This window comes from Choloepus didactylus, chromosome 2 (assembly GCF_015220235.1).
Source record: "Choloepus didactylus isolate mChoDid1 chromosome 2, mChoDid1.pri, whole genome shotgun sequence".
Classification (NCBI taxonomy): domain Eukaryota; kingdom Metazoa; phylum Chordata; class Mammalia; order Pilosa; family Megalonychidae; genus Choloepus; species Choloepus didactylus.
The window spans coordinates 232,020,758-232,048,744 of record NC_051308.1 but is presented as its reverse complement, the minus strand read 5'-3'; the positions used below and the strand labels follow the sequence as shown (position 1 = coordinate 232,048,744).

Sequence of the window (27,987 nt, the reverse complement as noted above, 5' to 3'; positions counted from 1 at the left end):
CAAGGAGACTGAAAGTGCAGCATCCCTTTTGGAAGAAGGAGGGCAGGGAGCAGGTGCAGGGCTGGGTCCAGGAGGGCAGAGCATGAGACACAGAATCAGGTTGGTGCTATGGGGGAGTGAAGGGGTCATGGTTTGTGGGGGGAGGGGGCAGTGTGGTGGCAGATCCTGATGGCTCGAAGGACCCTGGCAGAGCCTAAAATTCTGTCCTCAAATAATTGCCATTCAACAAATATCCATCAGGCACCTCCATGTACCAGGAATATCCAAGCTTTAGGTTCTGGTATTGGAGGTTTGGTAAAACCAATGGAAGAGGACCACCCAGCCTGTCTGGTGGGGGAGGGCAAGGTTAAACAGATGGATGAAGCAGAGGGTGAGAGCAGAGGACTGAAAACCTACAACTGACCAGCCACATTGTCATCACCTGGGGGCTCCTTGGAAACATTTGACTCTCAGGCCTCACTCCAGACTTTGGAATCAGAATGTGCATTTGAACCAGATCCCCAGGTGATCTGGTTGTGCAAACTCAAGTTTGAGCTGTGTGTCCTGGCACACTCCCAGGGTCTCACATAGAGAATCTCATCCCAAGGCAAGGCCCAGAAAGGCCCTTTCTTGCCTGCCCCCCTCCCCACCTCCTGCTTCCCCGGGTCTACCAATTGCCACAAAGGTTCCCACCAGTTCTGGGGGTGTCATGCAGTCACCAGGGCCCATGAGGGGAAAGCCAGGGAGGGGGAGCAGCAGGGCAGCCCTGAGCCACCCACCCCCTCCCAGCCACGCTTGGCTAATTGCACAGGTGTGTGAGGGTAGGGGGAGACCTCAGCCCCCTCCTTTCTTACAAGGGAGCAGCAAACCTTTTCCAAGTGTCTTATTAGCAAACATCCCCACAGTACCCAGAGCTGCCAGAGACTTTATGGCTGTTTTTATTAGCTCTGCCGTGGTGGAGCAGACATTCTACAAACAGTGCCCCCGCATCACAGAGGCATGACCCTGAACTTGGAGAGTGAGCAGGTGTTTGAGGGACGGTGAAATAATGTCCCGGGCCTCAGGGAATGTACAGTCAATCGGGGAAGCATGGCCCAGGCACGGACAGTAAAACTTCTTAACTTCACACTTGGGATCCTTCCAGCAGGGATGACAGAGAGCCGGGCTGAGGCAGGCTCCGGGCTAATAAGATTGCAGGGGGTGTGTTTAACCTACTTGCAAGAACGAACTGTTTCCCAGCCCCTTAGAAGCTCCGTTTCCCTGCAAACAATGGTTATACAAATGAAAAGCTCTCTCATCTCTTCATTAAAGCAGAGCCTCAAAGGAGCAATCCGCTACCCCAGCCTTCTCCGTTAGCCCAGAATGAAGACGTTTGAATTACAAAATGCTTTTTAAATAGAGTAGATTATAAAAGCATGGTCCTGACAAGTCTTCTCATTTGATTGAATTTTGGCAGGAGATGTGAGTCCATACACTCTTTTCCACCCTCCAGCCCTCCCTCCCTTCCTCCTTTCTGGGCTAGATCCTGGAGGGTCTTTCAGCCACACTGAATCGGCGCCTGATCCTACAGTGGGTGGAAGGCCAGGGAAGGGTTTTCAGTCCGGACGGGACAGGCCAGATGTTCCTTGTAATAAGGTTGCTCTGGCAGCAGCTGGGGAGGCGGTGGAGGGGAGGGGCCTCCAGGCAAGAAGCAGGGGCAGGAATGAAAGCAAAAATGGAAGGGCCAGGATGGCTGCAGCGGCTGTGGCGTGGAAACGTCCCCTGACCCACATCCTAACCCGAGGAGAAATCAGAAGAAAGGAGTATCAGATGCCCCGACACAAACTTGTGCACTTTTCCCATTGAGAGATCAGTGAACCCCTCCTGCCCCAGAGCTCCCGCCCCGTATCTCAGGCACAGTTCCACAGGACTTGTGATTTGGTTTTGAAGCTTAAACACATTGAGAACAGTATGGTAGAAAGCAGGAACTGGGTGAGGGTGGAGGGGTTTGGAGTAGGCTACCTCTAGAAGACGACATGTCTAAGCAGTGCACACAAAAAGACAAAGCATTATAAAAAGCCAAGGATCCCTCAAACGATGACTTTGGGACCTAAAACTTGGCAGTGTCTTAAAAAGTCAAACATAGACCCAATCATGCCACTCTTCGGCGTTTACCCGAGAGAAATGAAAGCATATGTCCACACAAAGATTGTACACGAATGTTCATAGCAGTTTTATTTGCAATAGCTAAATGCAGAGAGCCACCCACGTGCTCACTAACATAAACAACAGCGATATGGATAAACAAAACGTGGTACGCTACTCAGTGATAAACAGGAACGATTGTTCAAGGCGATAGCATGGATGAATCTCAAAGCAATGACGATGAGTGAAAGCCAACAAAAAGTTGTTGTTTCCATTTATAGAAAATGCTAGAAAATGTGAGCTAAGCTACAGTGACAGTGAGCAGATCAGTGGTTGCCTAGTAATGGGGGCATGGGGGGAGAGGGGGTTACAGAGGGGCATGAGAAAACTTTGGGGGGGTGATGGATGTGTTCACTGTCCTGATTTGGGTGATGATTTCAATGGTGTATACACAGGTCAAAATGCAGCAAATGTGTACACTGGAAACAGGTATACTTTATTGTGCATCAATTATACCTAATAAAGCTATCTATAAACAGGTTTTTTCTTTAGAAAGGCAAGGATCCCGTGAGACATTAGTGTAGGGGCAAACCAACCTGATGCATTGGCAGGATGATTGTTTTTGATGACCTTGGCACTGGGCCAGGTTAATCAACCTCCAGCCTACTCCGTCTAAGAAGGAGGGAGTGTATAATGCAAATTCCATAGAAAAGACTCCTCAGTATTGCCATTTAAAAGCTTTGCTTTGTCTACCTTGTACCCCTCATACATCCAACACCACAAACAGTAACCACCTAACAATTTGTTTAAAAATTGAATCAATTAACGGTATAGGGGGCAAGAATATGGCAAGCACCTGTAGCACACCAGGCTCTGTTGTAAGTGCATTTTGTAAACGTTCATTAATTTAGGCTTCAGTTCCCAGGAAAAGGCACTTATTGGATCACCTGATTCCCGACAATCCAGGAAAAGTAATGGAAAGGCCCATTTGCTGGTTCTTTCACCCCCACCTCCCTCCCAAGTCCCAAGTCCACAGTCTTGATTATATGAGAATCTAGGACTCTTCCCAGCGGAAAGACAAAGCCACAAAGGGGAAAATGATCAGAGGCTCTAGAATCGCCTCGGGTGTAGAGAATGTGAACATGACTTGCTCAGCAAACCCAGTCATCAGAATTAAGGGGCCCACCCAGAAGCCTGGAGAAGGGAATTTAGGACAATAAAAGACCATCCTGTTTCTCCCAGCAGGGAGGAAGCATATGGAGCTCATTACCTGGAGAGGTGGCGAGGCTCAGAATAGAAATACACTCGAGCAGTGGAGGCAAATTCAGACACCAGAGAGCTCAAATCGATTTGCTGATAAAGGAAGATCTGAGAGGCAGAGGGGGGCTGTGGGGGGCTGAGGAGAGTCCAAAGGGCATTCACGGGCTCTAGCTTCTAGCAGGCTTGGGTTTGAACCATGGTACCCACCTGCTCACCTTGAGACCTTGGGCATGTCTCTTCTCTCGGGACCTCGGTTTCCTCATCTATGCAAGGGGCGTATAATATTATTGTTACATAATACTACATCGCAGTATGTTTTATATTATAATGTTAGTATGCAATGCTATGATACAACATTATCATATGATTGTAGCAAGAATTCAGTGAGATAGGGTAAAATGCTTAGCTTAATGCCTCCCATTGCAAATCTCTACTAGTAGCCACGCCCCATTGGCTGATGTCAGTGCACCCATTTATCAGACGGAGAAACTGAAGCTCAGAGAAGCCAAGAGACCTTGTTCAATATCACCCAGCTGGTCAAGTGCAGAGCCAAGACCAGAGCTCCTGGCTCCTAACACCCTGGTTCATGCAGTGGATAGTCCCTAAGCAGTTGGGAAGAAAGACAAATAAATAAGTTACAATGTAGCATGATATGAACAGAGAGGCACTCCCAGGCAGAGGCAGCCCTGGGGAGGTGGGGATGAACTCTGTCCACACAGAAGCAGTCAGGGCAGTCTGCCTAGTCGAGGCGGCATTTGAATGTGGAACGTATCTAGCTCCCATCCATTGGGCGCTCACACTGTACCAGCTCTGAGCTAAGCTCTTGAACTATCCCAGGTAATCTTCCTAATGGTCTGATGATGCCATATCACAGATGGGGAAACTGAGACTCAGAGTGACATGATTTTTCAAGGCCACACAGCTAATCAGTGGCAGGCCTTCAAAGCCTATTTCTAACCACTATGTCAAACTGCCAGGCCTTGAAAGTTGGCTAGAGATTCTCCGTGTGGATGAGAGAGGGGAGGGCATTGCAGAGACAATAGCACAGGCAAAGGCCCGGAGGCAGAAACCAAATCTCTGCTGTCTCTGTCCCCTTACCTCGAGGCTCTGTGTAGCGCAAGGCACACGGGCAGCCTAAACAACTGTGCTGAAGGTGGACGCCCCACAGTCCTGGCTCCAGGCCCGGCAGCCAGCCCTTCACTGCTCTCACCGGGGCAGAGGCACACAGGCCACAGCGACAGCCAGCGTGTCCTCGCTCATCCTGCACCCAGCTTTTCAAAAACACAATTACTCGCCCTTCCGAGTCAGTGTTGGTAAACTCCAGCTGCTAAACTGCTTTACACTGATCTCTCCAGAAACCTTTGCAGTTATTAATAGTTTATTGATCGCAGCCCATTGCTGATGAGCGTGGGCCTCCTCACCCCACCCCCTCTGGCCCCTGCTCTCTGCAGAAGGCCTTCTGTCTGGCAGGCGGATCAATGCCACTCACTTCTGTGGAAAGGGAGTCTCTGGTCCACTTAATCCACTTTAGGAGAATGACAGTGCAGGCAAAAGCAAAGATTAGCTGCTGAAAAGAGGTGGGTCAATCCAAATCAAAGCTGTGACCTGGCAGCCAGTGGGTCTGTGGAAGGAAACCAGTGCCTGCCTCCAGCAAAGAGGGGGCTACATTTGGCTTCCAGCAAAGAGCAAGATGGTGTCCTCCACACTCACACCACAAACCCCCAGAAGTTCTCACCATCCGCCGATTTACTAAGTACTGCTTGAGCACCTGCTATGGTGGCAGGCACTGTTCTAGACCTTGGGATGCACTGGTAAACCAGACAGATGCAGACCCTGCCTTCATGGGGCTTACTGTGAATGGCGGGAGGAGGAGAACATTCAAGAGTCACAAACATAAGCCATTAAATTACAATTTTGCCAAGCTGAAGAAGAAATTTTAATAACAACAAGAAGGTATGAGGAGACCTGCATCAGTTAGCTGTTGCTGCATAACAAACCATTCCAACCCTTGAGGGCTTAAAGCAACAACCATTTGTTATTGCTCATGAGCCTAGGGGTTGGCTGGGCTCGCTTCTGTGTCTGCAGGGGGCTGGCTGCTCTAGGATGGCTTGACTGGGATGGCTGGGCGGCTGGGGCCTCTCCACAAGCACTCATCCTCCATCAGGCCCTTCAGGGCTTGTGCTCAGGGCAGAGGGTGAGCATCAGAAGAGAGAAAGAGAGAGCCTTCTTGAGTCTTCAGCTTGGAAGTTGCATGCCATGACTTCCACTGTATACTATTGGCCAAAGCAATAGCCTGTCCAGGAGTGGGGAAATAGACTCAACCCCTTTATGGGAGGGGCTCTAAAGGTGCGTTGCAACAGGCGTGGATAGAGGGAAACAGTTAAATCCCAGCCATCAGTGAAGTTCACCCCCACCCCCACCTCGTCCATGGGCCAGGGGCAGATGTCCCTGAGAACGTCACCTTTCCTTTGTAGCTTGAAGGATGTATCCAGGGGAAGAAAGTGCAGCAACACTTGTAAGCAAAAGCCCTGAATCAAAAAAGGAAATTGGCTAAATGAAAGGTGGGATCCCAGATTAGATCTTGGAACACACATTAGTGGAAGAAACTGGTAAAATCCAGGTGAAGTCTGGAGTTTAGTTACTAGTGATGTACCACTGTTGGTTTCTTGGTTTTGACAAATATATCATGGTCATGTAAGAGGTTAACAGAAGGGGAAACTTTGGGTTAGGGGCGTGAGGAATTCTCTGTATTGTCTTTGCAACTTTTCTCTAAATCCGTAATTAATCCACAATAGAAACTTTATTTTTTAGAAAAGAAAGCTTGGTACAGGGGAGGAATGGAAAGAACTCCACCTCCACAGTGTCTGGAGCTAGGGAGGGCAAGGGCGTGAGGCTAGACAGGGCTGGAGATGACAAAGGAATGGCCCGCTGGGCCTTCTTGACCCAGATAAGATTCTGGTCTTTGTCTTATGAACAGAGAGGCCTTTGAAGAACTTTAGGTAGCAGGGTAACATTAATCTGATTTGCACTTGAAAAGATCTAGGTTCTACCTGGAGAACTGGGAATGATATTAAGGTGTTACAGGGACTGGTGAATGATCTGTCTCTATATTCCAGGTGAGAATGGTGGCAGTGGGGACAGAGAAACAGATGATTTAGGATACAGATATCCTAAATAGAAAGTGGAATATCCAGGCCTGCATTTGGGGAATATGGTTAAAGGTTAAACCCCAGCCATCAGTGCAATCCATCCCATACCCCCACCTCGCCCATGGGCCAGGGGCAGATGTCCCTAAGAACATCATCTTTCCTTTGTAGCTTGAAGGATGTACCCAGGGGAAGAAAGTGCAGCAACACTTATAAGCAAAAGCCCTGAATCAAAAAAGGAACTTGGCTAAATGCAAGCTGGGATCCCAGATTAGATCCTGGAACACACATTAGTGGAAAAATTGGTAAAATCCAAATTAAGTCTGGAGTTTAGTTCATAGTGATGCACCAATGAGAGATATCAAAGATGGTGCCCGGGGCTGTGTGTGACTTGGGTCAGGGTTGGAGAGCAGGGGACCCAGGAGAAGGAGCATCTGGGGTCATAGAAATAGTCATAAGTGGGAAGCTTCTTCATAAGGTACAAATCCAGGTGACCCCTGAGTTGTCTCCTATACCACCATGATGTCCCCCACACTTGTCTCCCAAGCATCTTGCTTGTGTGACTGTCACCTGAGCATGTCAGCCATGTAGTGATTGCCTAAACATGTCACCCGTGTCCTTACTGCGTAAGCACATCTGTGTATATCACCTGTGTGGTGGTAACAGGCACACATCACCCGTGTGTCAACCACGTCATTATTATCTTCTTACATCACCTGGGTAGCTGCCAGCCACACATGCACCCTGAGGCTGTTTCTTTAAGGTGCTGTCCCCTTAGCATGTCACTTGCACAACTGTCACCTGCACACCTATGCCTACTAAGCAGATGTCACCTAAACATGTCACACTGGGTGACTGTCACTCAGTCACAGTACTGACACAGAGCCTATTTTTTCAGTCTAGCTGAGTTACAAACAAAACATTTCCCCGAGGGGAGACTGATCCCCTGCTGTTCCCACTGTCACTGTGCTCTGTCTTCTGAGAGCGGTGAGAAGACGGAGGCAGCCTCTCCTCAACAAAGTGTTCCTGATGAAATCTCCCCATTCTTTAAGGCCTTCCATGACAGTCGGTAGACCAGATGTCAACTCTGTGTATTCTCTGTAAGTGAAGGTGTTTGTTTGTGTTAATGTGTGTTGGGTGTGGGGAGGGAAGGGAGAGGATGGGCTGGGCTGGCTCAGCTCAAGGAGACACCAAGCAGGGCTGGGAGCCCAGGTGTGTAGTGGGAGAGGAAGGGGGTGGGGGGAGACAGTCATAAGTGGGAAGACGCTGAAAGACCAAGATGAGAGGGAGGGAAGCAGGTGAAATGAGAGAAGAACAAAGCTGAGGTTAAATTGCTCAGCAAAACCAGATGGAAGAGAGGCAAGGGTTAGTCGAGTCGAGTGGGAAATAAAACCACAAGAGGGTGGGAAGGAAGAACCGGATTGAAGGACCCCCCCTGGGACGCATCTCCAGAGCCTGAGCTCCTAACCATCACCCGGTCTTTTCCGCAGCGGGGTGTCTGAGAAGCCAGTTATGTGGGGCAGGGACCATGTTTGGAAATTCCTAGGGGCTCCATGAATGTACGTTTCTTCCACCGGTTTTCTGCTGTAAGTTGAAAACCTGTGAGACCCAAACAGAAGCTCCAGTTCATCTAAGCTGTGGCCAGATTAGGCTCCCCCTGGGCCCCATGATTAGGCCCAGAGAAGGCTGGAACTTGTTCGAGGACATGCAGATTTCCTGGATGCAGCCTCCATAATTCCAAGCCAGGATTCTCTCCCATTCAAACCACCACAGTCCAGGAATTTCCTCTCCCTACAGGACATGAGAGGATGAAGGAGCAACAATTAATGGTCCCTTCCTCCTTTTGGATGTGACTTTCCTCCTTATGGAGATCTTGTGGGGACATCATTGCAATTTAATCCCCCTGAAGTCCTGTGAAGTGTCACCCCTATTTTTCTACAAAACATGGAGGCTCAGAGAGATGACATGACTTGCCCAAGGTTACATAGCTTATAAACAGCAGGGTCAGGATTTGACACCGTGTCAAGATTCTTTCACTATACCAGGGAGGAAAGAGCTGTCCTTTTGGCATTTTCCACGGGGAGAGACAACAGCACACAAACATTGTAGCATGGTCCGACCCTGTAGACATTGTAGAAGGATCTAGAAGAGAAGTTTCCAAACTACAGCCTGGGGGCCAAATCCAGCCCAGGCCTGTAGTTGTCTAGTCTTGAGCTAAGAATACATTTTTACATTTTTAACCAGTTAAGGAAAATCAGAAGAATAACATTTCGTGACACACAGAAACGACACGAACTTTAAATTTCAATGTCCGTGAATAAAGTTTTATGGGAACACAGCCACACTGATTCATTTACGCATCTCACAGTAAAATGGCAGAGTGGAATGGTTGTGACAGAGACTGGGCGGCCCCAGAAAGTCTAAAATTTTTACCACCTGGCCTACTACGGGAAACGTCTAGAAGGTTTGGTGGGAGGGTCTCGCCCATCCTCACAGGTGTCTGCTGAGAAGCCACTGCCTCCGTGACTGTGCTCTGACACGCCCCCACCCCCACCCCCCCATTTTTCCACGTGATTTGGAAGCATTGGTCAGCTCCTCTGCCTCCTTGTCCTCCAAAATGTGAGCTCCTTGGAGAGAGGAATCTCGTTTTGCTTCTTCCTCATGGCTGGCATGACGCAGCAGCATGGCAGTGTGGGAAGGAGAATTCAAATTCCCGTCATGGCTTACTGGCTGTACTGTGGGTCACCGTCCGAGCCCCGGGTTCCAGGTTTATGAGATGGAGACAGTGATCCCTGTTTGGAGGTGGTCGTGAGGAGGACTGAGATGACCCCTCGGTGGCAGCTTGGTGTCGGTACCACCTGGCAGGTACCTGCTAAGTGCTGTGCGCTTCCAGCCCACATCCTCCTCTCTGCACCCCGATATCCCTGATTCATGGAGGCTGGAAGGCGAAACAAGCAGGCCAGGGCCTGCCACTCGGGCTGAACGCAGAGCCCACGCCTTGACCTTCTGCAGCTCGGACAACAGCGTGTGGCACACACAGTCGGGGGTCGGGGAACACCAGCTCCTCTCCCAGCACAGCACACGTTCCAGCCCCAGAATGAGGCGCCTTCACCCTTCTCCTCTTCCTCCCCTCAGGCTGCCCGAGGTCCGGATCTCGGACAATGGTCCCTACGAGTGCCATGTGGGCATCTATGACAGAGCCACGCGAGAGAAGGTGGTCCTGGCGTCAGGCAACATCTTCCTCAATGTCATGGGTGAGTGCAGGGCCCCCAGGGTGTGGTGAGGCGCTCGCTGTGTGTGTGCATGTGTGTGCACGTGTGTGTGTGGTGTGTGCACTCATACAGGGGCTATTCTGGGGACCACCTATCAAAATGCATCTTGTGCTGGTGGCAGACCCTCCCCTCCCTCCCCGCCCCTGCCTTTGAGGGCCAAGGGGGGCAGGCCACGCAGAGGTGTGACTAGAGTGGCCTTGCCAGCCAAGAACCTTCTCTCTGAGCCCCTCCTCCTACCGGCACGGATCCTCTGACCTCATGAAAGCAGGGTCTGTGCTCTCATCCCCTGGACCCTCGAGGCTCAGTACTTGACCCGGCCCTTTGGAGGAGCTCGTACATGTCAACTGGAATGAATAAGCAACTGACAGTGATGAGAGTTTCCCAAGGGGCAATGGGCTGTTGCAGCTTCTGGGCCTCAGTTTCCACTTCTGTAGGATAAGGTGGGGTAGAGGCCTTGTGGATCATTTGTGCACATCCAGCTCCAGCCTCTGTGGCCTGGTCAGGGTGTGGGCACTTTTCCCAGGCTGACACCAAGAGCCACGTTCATGGAACAATGGGGTGGAGAAAGTGCAGGGCAGGGTGGGGTGCCCCTAGGAGGCCAGGACAGAGTCCACGGAACCCCCAGGGGGTCTGAGATGCCAACTCAGAGGTGTTGCCCACCAGCTGCAGCTGGAACAATGGCCCTCAGCCCATGTTCCCTCCCAGCACCTCCCCAGGCCTTTCCAGGGAAGCTGGAGGATGTGGTGGTAAGTAGGAGAGTGCACCGGGCCGGGTGTCAGGGCTTCTGGATCTAGCTGGCTGTATGTGTCCTTGGGCAAGCCAACCCCCCCTCCCCGACACACACATACAGACACACAGCCTCAGTGTCCCCATTTATAAAACAAGGTGCTCCTCCGAGTGGCCTCAGAGCCCCAGCCAGCTCGGACGGTCCTGTTCGAGCCTCTCTGCTGCCTGGAGTTCTACATAATTGGCCTCCACTCAGGACTCTGATTTTCTTAGCAAATGATATTTACCAGAGAAACGAAGCTTGCCCTACTCAGGCAATCGATGGAGTCACAAAGGCTCCACTGAAAGCACTGCTTCTGGAGAAATGGAAAACCTCCAAAGGCCAGGCCTCCGGAGGGACCTGCGTTTCCACGGAGGCACTACGTGGTGTGTTCTGGCTTCCCGGGGGGGCGGTGACCTCAGCAGCAGGGGGACTGCACCTAGGCAGGGACCAGAGGTGGGGTCGTGAGGGGAGGTGGGGGCCCTGGCAGGGAAGTGTGGGCTGTGGGAGGTGAGTGGGGGCCGGGGCGGGGAGGGGACATTCTAGGAAACCCTTCCCTCTTGAGTCACTTACTCTGTGGCAGCCCTTCTAACACACAAACAAGGCACATTCTTGGTTCCCGAGCCCAAGCCCGGGCTGGGCAGACCAGGGGACAGTTTGTGCCATCAAGGCACTGCCAGTCTGATGAAAGAGACATGCACCCAATCATTTAGTATTGAGTGAGCACCTACTATGTGCCAGGTCCATAGCACACATCTTTGAACAGCACCAAGTCCTTGTCCCATGGAGTCTGCACTCCAGTGTGTGAGGCAGACAGAAACCACATGGCTGGATAAATAAATGAGATGTATGTGGACAGCGATAAATACTGGGAAGAAAATAAAGCAGGGTGATGGGCTGGAGTGACTGCAGGTGGGTGGCAGCTGATTTAGGAAGGGGGATCAGAGAAGGCCCCACTGAGGCCACTGGGCTAAGGCTGGCTATACGTGAAATCATTTAGTCCTCTCATCCAACCCAAGGGTAGATCTAGTATTATTAACCTGTCCTGCAGATGCAGAAATAGAGGCACAGAGAAAGCAAGCAACTTGCTTAAGTCGACACAGCCAGGAAGTGGTAGAGCTGGGACTCTAAGTTGGGGCAGCAAGGCTGGAGTCCTTAAAAACCACCTCTTCCATGAAGCCCATAACCCCCACTGATCCACAAATGGGCCCTAAGTTACTATCCCTCGCTGGGCCTCAGTTTCCCCATCTGCATAATGAGGTGGTTGGCCCAGATAATCCTGAAGCTCCCTCCCAGCTCTGACACTTGTTACCCCACATGCTGAATGAGGAAACTGAGGCACAGAGTGGTCTTAGTGTGGGCCCTGGGTGGCCTGGCTGACCTGGGGGTCCCTGCTGAGCAAGGCGGTGTGGTCTGGGCAGGCACAGCTCCTGCCCCTGCCGCCAACCGAGACTCCTCGTCTCCTTCTGCCTCACTGTCTGGGAATCAGACTGGGTGTCTCTCAGCACCTCCAGATGGGAGGCGGCAGCCTTTGGAGATGCAGGCGCCCAGGAAGAGGAAAACAGCTGCTGTGATCCCACTTACCAGCCTGCCTGATGGGGCTTGGCAGGCTGGGGAGGAGGCTGAGGCGGCTGGGAGGACACAGTGGGGGATGGGAGAGTGCAGTGGGCCTGGGTTGCACCCCCCCCCAATCTCCCACCCTGTGCCCCCAGCTGCAGGGCAGTGGGTTAAGGAAGGCTCCAACCCCTGGAAACTCAGGTGTCCCTGGGCAGAGATTCTCCCAGAACAGGACCCACCCATCGTAGTCAGACCTCCAAGGACCCCACCCCCCAGAGGTCACTGTGATCAGTCTTCCCATCCCAGGGCCCCCTGACGAGGCAGACACGCCCCTGCTCGCTATGCCCAAGGATCCCCATCCCGCAGCTAACATGCATCCTCTGTCTGGCGGGTGCCTGACAGTGGATGAGCTTCTGGCTTCCCATGCATGAGCTCATAGAATGCTGGCGAAGACCCCCTGGACCAGGTGACACTACCATCCCCATTAAACAGAGAGGCCCAAGGCTCACGGAGGGCCAGTGGCTTGTCCAGGTCACAGCAGCCGTCTGAGGCCCAAGTCCATGGTCGAAACCAGTGGCTCTCAAACTCGACCACACATCAGATCACAGCTGCCTGGAGGGCTTGTGAGAATACAGACTGCTCGGCCCCACCCCCAGAATTTCTGATTTATAGCAGGTCTGGCCTGGAGTCTGAGAATTTGCGTTTCTCACAAGTTCCCAGGTGACAGTGATGTTGCTGGCCCAGGGCCCACACTTGGAGAATCACTGGCCTAAACCTCTGTTTCCGAAAATACTAATTCTTATCCATAGCAACATCGATACGCATCTGCGACGGTGTCTATGTTCTTATCCACGTACAAATGTACTTCTCCTTCCTCCTTTAATTCTCAGCTGGCACCCAGATTAGGGGGTGCCCCCTCCCTTTAGCCGAGACGTTGAGGATATGTAGGCTTTAGGTTTCAATCCCAGATCCGCCATCATGACCTTGGGTTCATTAGCCTTTCTGGGCCTCAGTTTCCCCCTCTGTAAAATAGAGATGAGGATGCAAATGTCCTTGGGTGATTGTGATGATTAAATTAGATGAGGCTTGCAAAGCACTTACCCCAGAATTGGCAGAGCCAAAGGGCTCCGTTCATGGGACTTTGTTTTAATAGCTTGTGGGCACAGCAGTGGCTGCCTCTCCCTTGGCCTTGCTTTCAGCCCCGCCATGGAGAAGTCTCCACCACTTACTTACCCGTGACCCCAAGGAGACTTCAGCCAGTCTGTGCCCAGGAGCACAGCTTCAGGCCCGCTGGTTCCCTGGATAGGGGGCCCAGTTCTGCCCTGTTCCTGGGTACATCAGAGGCAGCAGCCTCTCCTATGGGTCCTCCCTGGGCCTCTTCCCCGAAGGTCTACACCCAGGAGAGGAGCCAGGCTCTATCACCAACTACGGTGAAGACAGCAACACCCCACACTCACCCACTACGTGCCAGTTCCACAGTGCTTTCCTGTCGCGCGTCTTGCCAGTCCTCATGACAGTGCGCGCGGTCAGTGTTAGTTATCTCCAGTTCCCAGATGAGATGACCAAGCCTCAGCAAGTGGACAGGACTCGCTCCAGGCCCCCGAGGGCTCTGGTTGCCCCTGACCCATGCAGTGTGACTTCTATAGCTCACCAAGGTCCAGAATGGCAAGGGGAGGGCCGGGAGAGGCAGGCAAGCCCCCACTTAGCAAAAGCCCCTCTGGATCTAGGCCACAGGGCATTTCCACTTATCTTCTCCACCCACATCAGCCTGGGAGCTATCTCCAGGCCACTGCATAAATGAGGGCCCTGAGGCTCAGAGAGGGAGCCACTGGGCCGAGGCCGGGAAGATTAAATGAGAAAACCCACAGACCAGAATGTTCTGGCACATTCTGAGTGCTAAATAAACAGTATCTCTTATGGCTGTCATCATGTTGGTTGAAATCGGGCACAATTAGAAAGGTTTAAAAATTGTGCCGACCCCACCCCCCTTTCCTATGATGTTCTCCTTCAAATATATTTCAAGGCAGATTTCAAACATTAAAATTCACTCATTGTTTTGCCTCGACTGTGGCATTACACAGGCCCTTTCTTGCTCACACACATGCACCTACAGACACTCCGTCTGAGTGAGCAGAGGTCGTGGGAAGCTGTGGTCTCCTTTGTTCCAGAAGGGATCTGAGGACTGTGGCAGCTACAAGTAGGGCAAGACACGCCCCCCCCCATTTGGGGGTCAAAGGAAAGCTTTGGGGGACAGTGGGGAAGCGGGATCTGAGGAGCTGGCCGCGGCCCAGGGCCCCTCCTGCATCCGAGGTGCAGAGCCCTGTCCCTGCGTCTCTGCATCCAGCTCATTCCAGCACGGCTTTTTCCGGAGGCCTCCGGGTGCAGCTCCGAACGCGAGAGCGGCTGTAATTTCACGCCTATAACATCCCCGCTGTATGGTGGGGAAAGACATTTGGGAGCCCCGTGGGTGAGACTGAGGGTGGATGCTGCACAGTCATTAAAATGTTTTTATCCGAGTTGCAGATAAATTGTAAGCCAATTTGGAAGTCGTGTACTGGGCCCCAGAATGCATTATACAGTCATGGAAGGATTGCAGGGGCACTTCTTGAGGGCAGGGTTATCCCAGGGCGGGGAGCGTGTTAAGAGTGCGATGTGACAATCAATTAAATGTTGTACAGGTCAGAACCCCCACTGCCCCCACCCCCACCCCCCGCAACTGGAAGGCACCTCTGTTCTGCTTCTCTCGAATGCCGAATGCCGAGGGGCAAGGATCCCCTGCTCCCCTCGTGGGGCAGCCCTGCCACTGCGCAGGTCCCTTTCAACCCAACAGCTCACCTTCAAGGTCACCTTCCAAGGGGCACGGGCCTTGCACCTGTGATTAATCATAGGATCCTCACAAGTGCCCTCCGAGGTAGGCATCGCCACCCCATTTTGTTTTTTTTTTATTAAATTCAGTTTTATTGAAATACATTCACACACCATACAATCATCCATGATATACAATCCACTGTCCACAGTATGATCACATAGTTATGTATTCATCACCACAATCGATCTCTGAACATTTTCCTTACATCAGAAAGAACCAGAACAAGAATAAAAAATAGAAGTGAAAAAAGAACACCCAAATCATCCCCCCATCCCACCCCATTTGGCCTTTAGTTTTTCTCCCCATTTTTCTACTCATCCATATACTAGATAAAGGGGGTGTGATCCACAAGGTCTTCACAATCACACTGTCACCCCTTGTAATCTACATTATTATATAATTGTCTTCAGGAGTCCAGACTGCTGGGTTGGAGTTTGGTAGTTTCAGGTATTTACTTCTAGCTATTCCAATACATTAAAACCTAAGAGGTGTTATCTATATAGTGCATAAGAATGTCCACCAGAGTGACCTCTCGACTCCATTTGGAATCTCTCAGCCACTGAAACTATTTCGTCTCATTTTGCATCCCCCTTTTGGTCAAGAAGATACTCTCAGTCCCACGATGCCGGGTCCACATTTATCCCCGGGAGTCATATTCTGCATTGCCAGGGAGATTTACACCCCTGGGAGTTGGGTCCCAAGTAGGGGGGAGAATCGCCACCCCATTTTACAGATGAGGGGACAGAGGCTCTGCAAGGCCACATGAATGACAGATAACCCCCAAGGCCAACAGCCCCGTGCTCCTGACTCCAACCCTCACCGACCTGGGAAACAGCCCACCTGTGGCACAAAGGCTGTTTATAATGCAAACCTTCAGTGAGCACTGGGGGCTGACGGGGTGGAGAGAGTGAGGACTTCATGAAGACTGAGCCCTAGCTAGTTGCACTGGCACCCAGAAACTCAGATGGTCCGGTGGGGCTGCTTTCACTTGGGGGCCTGGAGGGGTCTGGGAGGAAGGAGGGCACATCTGTGCCTCCCGCTTCTCCATTCTGTGCCCCAGGCCCCATTTTTGGTTCTCCGCTCCATTACTACTACCCAGGGCCCCTGACCACTCTGAAAGGAGCATTGGACTCAGAGTCCAGCAAACTTGGGTTCAAATCCCAGTTAGTGACTGGTGGTTTGATGGGTTGAGCCCTCTACCATAGGTTTTACCCTTGGGAAGACGGTTGCTGCAAAGGAGAGGCTAGGCCTCCCTATAGTTGTGCCTAAGAGCCTCCTCCCGAATGCCTCTTTGTTGCTCAGATGTGGCCCTCTCTCTCTAGCTAAGCCAACTTGAAAGGTGAAATCACTGCCCTCCCCCCTACGTGGGATCAGACACCCAGGGGAGTGAATCTCCCTGGCAACGTGGAATATGACTCCCGGGGAGGAATGTAGACCTGGCATCGTGGGACGGAGAACATCTTCTTGACCAAAAGGGGGATGTGAAAGGAAATGAAATAAGCTTCAGTGGCAGAGACATTCCAAAAGGAGCCAAGAGGTCACTCTGGTGGGCACACTTACGCACAATTTAGACAACACTTTTTAGGTTCTAAAGAATTGGGGTAGCTGGTGGTGGATACCTGAAACTATCAAACTACAACCCAGAACCCATGAATCTCGAAGACAACTGTATAAAAATGTAGCTTATGAGGGGTGACAATGGGATTGGGAAAGCCATAAGGACCACACTCCACTTTGTCTAGTTTATGGATGGATGAGTAGAAAAATAGGGGAAGGAAACAAACAGACAAAGGTACCCGGTGTTCTTTTTTACTTCAATTGCTCTTTTTCACTCTAATTATTATTCTTGTTATTTTTGTGTGTATGCTAATGAAGGTGTCAGGGATTGATTTAGGTGATGAATGTACAACTATGTAATGGTACTGTAAACAATCGAAAGTACGATTTGTTTTGTATGACTGCGTGGTATGTGAATATATCTCAATAAAATGAAGATAAAAAAAATAAAAATAAATAAAAAAAAAAAATCCCAGTTAGTGTCTACATTTGACATAGATGGTCTAGGATTGAATTTCCTTTCCATTAAAAAGAATATCAGCTAATGGATCTGTCAGGGGTATCTGAAGAAACAGAACTAGGAAGAAATATATATTAAGAGATTTATTGTAAGGAACTGGCTCACACTATTGTGGAAGCCAACAAGTCTAGAATCGGTAAGGCAGGGTGGGAGGCTGGAACTCAGGCAAGAGTGGATGTTGCAGTCTGAGCAAGAATTTCTTGTTCTCCAGGAAACTTCAGAGTTAGCTCTTCAGGCCTTCAGCTGATTGGATGAGGACCACCCACATCTTTGGAGGTCATCTTCTGTACTTAAAGTCAACTGACCATAGATGTTAATCACATCTACAAAATACCTTCAGAGCATCCCCTAGATTCACGAGGGTACCACAGCCTAGCCAAGTTGGCACATAAGACTAACCATCACAGATGCACGGTTGGTTGTATTTGTTAAAATATATTATAAAGTGACCTGGATGCAAACACATGGGCATTCTAACTCATTCATTCATTCTTCTATCATTCATTCATTCAACAAAAATTTATTGATCCCCTAGTACATGCCTACATTGTTACATGCATTGGCAGTCAGCAATGAATAAGACAGACAAATGCCCCGTCCTTATGGAACATAAAATCCAGTGAGGGAGACAGACGATGAACAAGCAGACAAATGGAATATCTGGGATGTCACAGAGTAGGCCAACGGTGTCCAGGATGACCCGAGGGGAGGTGAGGTTATTTTAAATAGGGTCAGCAAAGGCCTCTCAGAGGTGACACTCCAAGAAGGTGAGGCCTGAGCCACGCGGGGTTCATTCGCTCATTCACGTGATTTGACCAGGGTCCATGGAGCATCTCCACGGGCCAAGCACAGTTCTAGGTGCTGGGGAGCCAGTGGAGAATGACAAAGTCCTTGCCTCAGGGAGCTTACGTTTTATCAAGGGAGAGAGTGCCATGGTACAGATGTGGAAACAGAGGCTTGGGAACTGAGCCAGGGAGTAGAAGACCAGGAGTCAACATCTCACACAGAAGCCTGTACTTTCCCGACCCCACAGGTCAGCCTGCATTGAGCACTTACTACATGCCAGGCACTGTGTTAAACTCTTTATATGCTAATTATTTAACACAAAAGCTCTGCAAGATGGGTACTACCATGCTCCCCTTTGACAGATAAAGCCCCTGAGAGGTTAGGCCACTTACCAAGGTCACCAAGCCAGTGAGTGACCGAGCAGGGGTGCAGATCCATCCTGTACACCTAACCACTCGGCTCAGCCAGAAGTTTCCCACGTATCAACAAGCATCCATAAAATGCTCTGTCGCAGCATCCCCATCTCTCTCCTGGAGGCTTCCAAGTGGGGTTGGCAGGTGAAGGTAGAATTTTGGAAACTGAGGCCAGAGTGGCACCAGACCATAGTATCTGCCGGGGTAGGGAAGACACCCTAGAAAGCCAGGACACACACAACCCCTCCCCCAAAGGACTGCTGTTCATGAACCTTGGATAGCGTGTGTTTTTCTCCCCCCAGTTATGTTCTACTGAATTTTTATAAAGTGAGTCTGGTACTTTTCCCCACTCCCACCCCCATTTTCTCAAATTAAGAGTTCTATTGAGATATAATTCATATACCATACAACTCATCCATTTACACAATTCAGTGGTTTTCAGTATATTCACTGAGTTGTACAACCACCACCACAATGGGTTTTAGGGCATTTTCGTCATTGTACCCACACAGCACTGCCCCCAGCCCTAGACAACCACTACATTTATCTCTGTGGATTTGCCTATTCTGGATATTTGATGTAAATGGGATCATATAATATGTGGCCTTTTTGTGTCTGGTGTCTCTCAACATAGTGTTTTCAGGGTTCATCCACATTGTAGTGTGTTTCAGTACTTTATTCCTTTTTATTGCTGAATAGTTGCCATTATATGACTACACCACATTTTGTTTATCCTCTCATCAGCTTATGGACATTTGGGTGGTTTCCACTTTTGGTCTATTATGAATAATACTGTTATGAACACTCCAGTACAGGTCTTTGTGTGGATATATGTTTTTCTCATTTCTCTTGGGTATATACCTAGAAGTGGAATTGCTGGGTCATATGGGAACTCTTGCTTAACATTTCAAGGAATTCCCAGCCTGTTTTCCAAAATGGCTGCACCATTTCACATTTCTAGAAGCAATGGATGAGGCGTCCCATTTCTCCACACCCTTACCAGCACTTGTTATTATCTTATTTTTTGATTCTAGCCATCATAGTGGGTATGAAGTGGTATCTCATTATGGTTTTGATTTGCATTGCCCTAATAATTAATGATGTCCAGCATCTTTTCATGTACTTTTTGCCCATTTGTATAGCTTCCTTGGAAAAATGTCTCTTCAGGTTCTTTGCCCATTTTTAAATTGAGTTGTCTCTTTCCTTTTTTTTTTTCTTTTGGAGTTGTAAGATTTTTTAATATACTCTGGATACAAGTCTCTTATCAGATACATGATTTGCAAGTGTATTTTCTTCCATCTGTGGGTTGCCCTGTACTTTCTTTATGGTGTCCTTTGAAACCCAAAACATTTTCATTTTGTTAAGGTCCATTTATCTATTTTTTCTTTCGATATTTCTACTTCTGGTGTCATATCTAAAACCTTGCCTAGTCCAAATTCATACAGACTTATTCCTCCCGCTTTTCTTCTAAGAGTTTTATAGTTTTAGCTCTCACATTTGGGCCTCTGACCCATTTTGCATTTGTTCTTGTATATGGTGTGAGGTAGGGGTCTGGCTATATTCTTTGGCATCTGGACAGCCAGGTGTCCCAGCACCATTTGTTAAACAGATTTTTCTCTCTCTCACAGAAGTGTCCTGGCACCCTTGTCTAAAATCAATTGACTGTAAGTCTAAGAGTTTATTTCTGGACTTTCAGTTCTAATCCACTGATCTATAACATCTATCCTTACAAATGTCTGGTGCTTTTACAAGCCCTCTGGCCACCCCCATTCTGGCTGTGTTGCTGTGTGACCTTAGGCAACAAGTTCATATGGGGTCCTCCTTGGATTTTACCATTAAAAGAAGTGCACTCTGGGGCTGGTGAAGGCTCCCAGAGCAAACGAGGGTGCAGGAGATCCTGGGGGGTGGGAGGTGGGGGTGATGGGGTTGAGCTTACTTTCATGATGCCAGAACAGAGTGAACCTAGGATTTACAGGACTATTATCCCTGCTTTCTAAAATCAGATTCTAGAGCCCAACTCACTGGACTGCTAGCCTAGCCCATCTCTCGAGAAAAAGGAGAAAACTCCCAGAACTGGTCATGGGACCTCTCTTCACTGGGGAGGGAGAAATATCTACGGCTGAAAGTGGGATGGGGAGAACTGTGGACTGAGAATAGTCCCTGCCCCTAAAAGCCTGCTGATGCTCCAGCAGCCCAAGAAAAACTGAAGAATCACAGCTCTGCTTCTCTGAAGGCTGGGAAAACAGGATTCAATTTGCAGAATTCTGTTTAAAGAAGCCTGCCCATGCACAGGACAGCTGGGGGGTGGGGGAGGATGCCTCCCCAGCAGAATCGGTGCACAGCTGGTGTTTAAAGTTGCCCAAGATTCTGGAGCCTTGGGGCAGTGGGTGGAGGCTGCTGGTCTGAGCATCCCTGGGGGTCCAGGAGCAGGGTTGCTGGGAGGCAAGAGCCAGAACCACGGACCCCTCCACACCCCAGGACGCCTGCTGCGTGGGAAATGATTAGCTCATTTCTCTCTTTTGGAGCCTGGGTGGATGAGCCACCTGCTGGGCTTGGACTAATTACATTAACTGGCCCCGGGGGATTGCAGTGGTCACAACTCCAGTGAATGCAAACTGCTCTGTGGAGGTGGCAGGGGCAGATTGGGATCCAGGCCAGAGCTGCAGAGAATTTCTGGGGTGCTGAGGGTGAAAGGGTACAAACCCAGACCTCCACCTTCTGTCCCAGAAGCCCCCAGAATCCTGCAGACTGGGTCTTGGCTACTCTCGGGTAGGTCCCCCTCCAAGCCCTCTCCTCTCCTCCCCGGCCACCTACCTGCCCACTCTGTGCGACTGAGGGTCTCCGAACCGGAAAGAGTAGAAGTCTGGACGATCCCCAGTTGGAGAATTACCCCTCTCTTAAATCAGATTGACTAGAAATAGAGATGATCTCCTTAGAGAGTTGAGGAAGTTGAGGAATTTTAAACCCAGTTCTGCAAGTAATAACAATAAAAGCAGCTGACGTTTATTGAGCATTTACTATACACCAAGCACTGCTCTGCTTCATACCTGTTCACTCAATTATCATAACAGCTCTCTAAGGTAGGTCCCTGTTTACAGGTGTGAAAACTGAGTGGTTCAAAAAATTTGCTCAAGGGCACATGCCCAGTAAGGGCAGAACTAGGATTCAAACTCAGGCAGTGTGTCTCCAGAGCCCACAGGGCCTAATCACTGAGACACTGCCTCTAACTGGGGCGCAGCCTGCAGCTCGGTTTCCCTGGTTGTTCAATGGGGGTTACGGCAGCACCTCCCCCATCGTCCTGGGAGAGGAAGTGCAGCTGCTGGGTAAAAGGCTGTGTTCCTAGTTCCCGGTGAGCACTCACAAAACGGACTACTGTTCCTATTTTTCACCCTTTAAATGTCAGAGGGGCCAGGGCTGGGATCAGAGTGGCAGGAAGTGGCAACAGCCCAGTGGAAGCTCTCTAAGCCAGGGTGTAAAAACTCTGGACCCCACCCTGGATGCAGGCAAAGAAGATCAGGAAAGAGAATGGAGCCAGCAACCCCAAGTCCGATCCCACCTCGTCTACTCTCTAGCTGTGAGTTTTCCTCTCCGAACCTCAGTTTCCCTATCTGTAAACTGGAGGCAATGAAGGTTCCTACCACACAGGGTTGTTGTGAGAAATAAATAAGATGGTGCTTTTAAGCGTGTAGAAATTGTTCATCCCAGATCTGCCAGCATCGTTACCAGGGCAGGGCAGGCCACCACAAGGGGAGGGATGCCAGGAGCAGGCTCAGGACTCAGGCAATAAGGGGACAAATTGGAAAGACGGGAACAGATGTAGGAGGGATTGCAGGACCAGGCCCTGGATGGAGAAGGTCCACTGAGAAGGAACCAGGATGCCACGTGACCCCACTCAACAGCCGGTGACCACAGAAAATGGGCCACTGGGGTGGAGAAGCCAGGGATGCAGGCCTAAGGACACCCACGGGCCTTCCCCTACCAGCCCGAGCTTCTGGGGGTGCAAGATAGGTGGGCAGCCCAAAGGGCTGGGGCAGGAGTGGCCGGGGCCCTCCAAGCCACAGAGGGGCCTGGAGTCTTGAGGAACCTGGCGAAAGGACGTGCACGGGCCTCCCGCCTAGCTGAAGTCCTGGCTGAGAGCCGGTTCAGAGTGAAGCCAGACAGATGGGTCTGGGGCTCAGAGGAGCACTTTGAAGCTGACTGGATCATCTAGCAAGGACGGTCACTTTCCAGCTTCAACCCCAAAGGTCCCAGCCTGCTGACTGCCTCCTGGACAGGCTTCTAGAATCCTCCCTCCCTCTCTGAACATGGCAAAGAAGGAGTGCCACTGACCGTGGCCCACACTGCCCCCAGCAACAGACCCAGTGTGTCCCGTAGGTCTCCCTTCTGGTCCTGCCTGCAAACTCTGAGGCAGACCCTAGGATGCCTCATTTGCAAGGGAGAAAACTACATGCTGCCCAGAGAGGTTAGGGACAGGCCCATAGCCCCACAGCAAGTGACTGGGATGAGATTTGAGCTTAGGTCTGCTGGAAGCCAGAGCCCATGATTTTCCCATCACATGCAGCTGCCAGGAAGACAGAGGGACGTGCCTCCTCTCCAAACGTGGGGCAATATAGCAGCCGTCTGGCCCTTTGAATCAAGGGCCTTGGCCTGGCCTCCTCTCAATTAGGACAACAGGGAATATTTGTGCTGCACCATCAGCTGGTCCTCCCAACAGCCCGTGAAGTCAGCAAGGCAGGGGGTGGTGATGTCAGAAAACCCATTTTACAGAGGTAGGGACCTGAGGCCCTGATGCAGGGGTGGAGCCAAGGCCATCGAAGCCCACATTAACCTCTCTGACCTGTGACTGTGCCTGGAAGAAGCAGACAACTTAAGCAACATGTTCCTTTTTTGTGTGTCTTGTCCCTGGAACCACAGAGCTGCCCATCACCAGCCTTTCTCTAACAGAACAAAGAGCCTGGTGGGGACACAGACCATTTGCTCCTTCACACCTCAGATTTACGTTTCTTGATTCAAGCAATGTTTATAAGCACCTACTATGTGCCCACCGTGGCTGAGAGACTCTCCATTTCCCTCAAGATGGCCACAGGGGTGATAGATTTATTTTAATGCAGGACAACCCAGACATATTAATAACACTGGACTTTGTAGTGACAGGGTGCCAGGCATTGCCCCAAGCACTTTAAATACAGGAACTAATTTAATCCTCACAACCCGTGAGGTAGATACTTTTATTGTTCCCATTGTAATAACTAAGGGAACTGAGGCCCAGAGAGGTTAGGTAACTTGCCCAAGGTCACACAGCTAGTAAGAGGCACAGCTTGTTTTCCATCCCAGGCCATCTGGCTCTGGAGACTCTCTATATCTTCTTGCAGAATGACCCCTCGTGCCCACCAGGGCCAAGCAGAAGAGGCTCATCTGCTTTCTTAAATGCTCAGGCAGATGGCTGCAGCCCTGAGACGCTCACCAACTCCCTGGACCTTCCACATCTCACCAAACAAGACTCATCTCTTGTTCCAGGGTTGCCCTCTGGCCCCTAGCTCGCTCCACCTTTGCCCCTCTCGGCTGCAGCCTCCTGGTGGCCAAGCAGGCCGTGAGTGCATCATTAAACTTTGCCGAGTGTTAGGTCAGTGTGATGCTTTATCCTCTTGACCACTGGGAACTGGATTTAGTGGCTCTGGCAGAAGGTAAACTTCCCCTCCCTGGGACAGGCCCTTTAATTACGAGTGATATGTACCTGTTGAAACCGCAGCGCCTCGGACCCAGTGATTTAAGGAGCTGGCATGGAGGCTGAGGTTACAGGTGTTAACAGAGCTGCATCGGGAGCTGGGCTGAGGGCCGCTGTGGGAGGCCCTGAGCCCGCCCAGGAAGGAGGCTCTCTTCAACCATTCTTGGGGAGAGGGAAATAATCCCACCACCTCATGTGCAGAAGGGGAAACTGAGACCAAGATCACACCACAAGTCGGCCTGGCCTGGGAGTCAGCAGTCCCATCCCCGCCACCAAGTGGCAGTGCAGCCTTGAACTCAGTTTCCCCATCTGTACCTAAGAAGGTTGGATTACTTCATTACTTTCTAGGAGCAAACATCACAATAATCTTAGTAACAGCTACCACCAACTGAGTGTTGATTCTGGGCCAGGCATTACACTAAGTTCTTTACGAGCGCCTTCTTGTTTAATTTACACCACAGCTGGTGAGGCAGTTATTATTATTATTCCCATTTTACAGACGAATTTCCTTCTGTGCCTCCCCTGGATCACATGGCTAGTGGGTGGCCAGATGGAGATGCCTGACCCCTGGGCTCCAGGGATGGCAAGAGGAATGTAACACCCTGTTTCTACCTGCAGGAGTCCCCGGGTGGTGGGAGAGACAGAGAAAGGCATGGATTTCCAGAATTCCAGCAGAAAGAAGGAAAATAAGGAACATGGGGGAGGACAAGGGTACAAGCCAAGGGTTGTGGGAATTCCCAGGAGGGATCCCCAGAATGCTTCATGGAGGCAGGCAGAGCTGGTTCTAACGGGTTGGGGGGAGATGGGACAGGGGGCATTTCAGGCACAAGGAAGCGTGGAGCACAGGTGTGGGGGTGGGAAGGCCTTGCAGGTAGGGGACAAACCTGCAAGGTGGGAGCCAGGCACAGGTAAGGGAGTAGATAGTAAGTTATGGTAAGAATAACAATTAATAATGTGATGACTGCCATTTACTGAGTGTTCACCAGGTACCAAGTTCTAAATTCTTTACACAATGCACACCAGAACCCCATCAAATATCTATTATGGAGGTCGTGTTTACAAGTGAGGGAACTGAGGCTCAGAGAGGACAGTGACTTGCCAAGATCACACACAGCCGGGATTTGAACTCAAGCAGCCTGGCTCCCAAGCAGGCACAAGGCCATGTCGCCAGGGTGCAGGGGATTCTCCTTCCAGGACTCCCGGGGGCCTGCCTGCCCTGTATCTACCAGGCTTGGCCGTGGGCAGAGAGGGAAGGAGAGGCCAGAGCACGGCTTTGAATCTCATTGGTGTCTGGCCCTCAGATATGGGGAGCTGGGTCATGGTGCCAGAAGCTGGGAGCCCACGGCTAGAGTGCCTTGAAAGCCAGGATGGGCCAGGGGAAGCTCACTGCAGCAGCCTGGGGATTTGGGAAGCAGCGGGAGAGTGAGGGGGTTATCTCCAGGGGAACAATTGTGCTAGCAACACTCCCAGCTGACTCTCCCTGTGAACCTCAGCAATAAAAGGGAGAAGATCCAGGCTGAGAAAAGATCCAGGCTGCCAATAGGACCAGACATCAAATTCCTGCCCAGGCCCCAGACCCTTCAGAGGAGAGCCCCAACACCTGAGACTTCCTGAGATGGAGAGCCGGGTCCTTCTCTGTCTGGCAGCTGGGTCAGGAAGTGCCTCCTGTCTAACCTTAAACCCTCCTGCTGTAGCCTCTCTCTGGACCTCCCCTACCTAGAGCCATAGACTTTTAGAACTGGAGGATATTTTAGGAATCACCTCATCCAACCCCATCCCTGGATCAAAGAGGAAACTGAGGCCCCAAGAGAGATCCCATAGCGGGTGGATAGCAGGCCAGGACATTGCACCCAGGGAGTGTGGGGTCATGGTTACATGTGTGGGCTGAGGGGTTAAGCCAGACCTGGGTTTGAGTCCTAGCCTTGGTCTTACCGCTGGAATGACCTGCACCAGTGCCCTTAAAACCTCCGTTCCTGCCTCTAGAAAACAGAGATAATGTGTTCCTACTTCCTGGGTCATTGTGAGGCTCTCAGGCGTGGAGAGCACTTAGATGGAGGCTGCCCCAGAGTGAGCAGAGAGGTGGCTGCTAAGAACGCCCTCCCGTGTGCCTGGAACCCGGAGGACCCGGAGCAGGGTGGATGCTCACTGCCCAAGCCCGGCCTCGCCGATTCACCCCTGCAAACGCTGACTCGGCTCACACTCATGGAGACCCACCCAGGGCCAGCCCTGTGCTGGGTCCTGGGACAGCAGAATGAACCTGGGTCCCTGTCCCAAGGAGCTCCCAGGCCAGCGGCGAAAGCAAGTGGTGTGAACTAAAGCCAACCATAACATTGGCTACCGTGATACAATAGGCAGGGGCCATGTGAAGCTCCTCACCAGCCTCAACCCCCTTCATCCTCACACCAGCCCCATGAGGTGGGTACTGCTATGACCCCATTTTACAGATGAGGGAACTGAGGCTGGAATGGGAGTGGCGAGGAGTGGGGTTAGCGAGGTCAGGATTCCTGGGACATTTCTAGACAGATGAAATAGGTGAACGAGCACCCAGCACGAGGGACCAAGGGATGGCCACGGGGGAGCCACATGTGCTGGATCTCTGAGAGCCCCCCAACCCCCAAACCCTGGAATCAAGCCCCTCTGCCCTGAACAACATTTGGGTCCCTTTGGGAATGAAGCCTTGCTCTGCTTCACCCATCTCCTTTAAAAGAGGTAATCCAAAGGACAGGTGACAAAGCGAGTCGAGTCAGATGTTCATCATGGAACTGAGGTAGTGGGTACATGAACATTCATTGTACAATTATTTAAACTCAGCAGTATGTTTGAAGTTTTTCCTAATAAAATGTGGGGGAGAAAAAAATGCATGCTTCCCTTCCCAAAAAATGTCCCTTCTCCACGGCTCCTTCCCTCCTCCCCTCCCCTCCCCTCTCAGTACTGGCTCTGGAAATTGCTTTTTGAGAAGCAAACAGCAAAAATGATTTACTTGCCCTCTGACTCAAGAAATCAATTCGAAACTGCTGATAGGACAGGAAAAACTGCCAACCACCATGCCCCCTGGGGGAAATCTCCGGCTGGAAGGGAGGGCTCCGAGCTGGCAGGAGTTGGGGGCTTGGGGGGAGGGAGAGGAATTTAGGGCTCTGCTGAAGGTTGGCAGGAGTGGCTGCAGCTGTGGTGTAGCTCAGGAGGCTGGGGTGGCTCAGGCAGCCTTCATGCCCTTATCCAATATGGGAGAATGAGGGGGCAGAGGCAGCTACTTGCACCCACTAACTGTTTAAATGAGGAAACTGAGGCCCAGAGAGGAAGTGACTTGCCAAGTCACAGAGAAAGTCACAATAATGAACTAAAAGAAGGCAACAATTGGAAGTTACTTCGTGTTTGCTAAGTGCCAGGGCTCCACACCTCACAAGCACCCCTTTGAGGCAGGCATGGCTCATCGTCCGTCTTGAACGCTAAACAACCAGCCTAAGAGACAGGGCGCTTTTCAGGTGAAAAGCTTGGACCTCCAGTCAAGTTCCCCAGGCCCTGGGCCAGCAAGGAAAAGGGTGAGCCCTGCTTCCAACCCCAGAGCGCCAAGCCTGGGGCTGGGAGGGACACTGCTCTGCTGGAAGGGAGACTGTTTCCAGGCTGGGGGGAGGGCGGGGAGGAGGGGCTCCCCCCCCCCCAGGCGCCAAGCTCCAGCCCCCTGCTCCCTGAGGCAGAGGGGGTGTAAGAAAGAATCTGAGCCGCCAGCAAGAGCTCCACAAGGAACCCCGCAAGCTTCCGTGGGCTTCCAGAGGCTTCTCTGATAGATGGATAAATCTGGTACCTGGTAAAATTGCCCATGTGTGTAATATATACCTCTGGGCTACACTGAAAACATCCCCCAAATTGGCGAGCTTTGCTGCTATTTAAAATGGATTCATGTCACACCCCATAGATTTCATCTCTGCAGAAATGGCACCTATCGTGGGGCTTCAACACATTCGCTGTATCGCCACATAACTCCGGAGGCGACCAGGAGCTGAGGCGGCCACAGG

General features: G+C 51.0%; 1 protein-coding gene across 1 annotated transcript in view; it reads left to right on the top strand.

Annotated features, from left to right (window-relative positions):
• Nucleotides 1-27,987, top strand: part of IGSF21 (immunoglobin superfamily member 21) — a 244,034-nt gene that overhangs the window by 193,066 nt on the left and 22,981 nt on the right. The window contains exon 4 of the mRNA XM_037828361.1: nt 9,645-9,763. Coding sequence (XP_037684289.1) covers nt 9,645-9,763 — 119 coding nt within the window. The remainder of the gene's footprint in view (nt 1-9,644; nt 9,764-27,987) is intronic.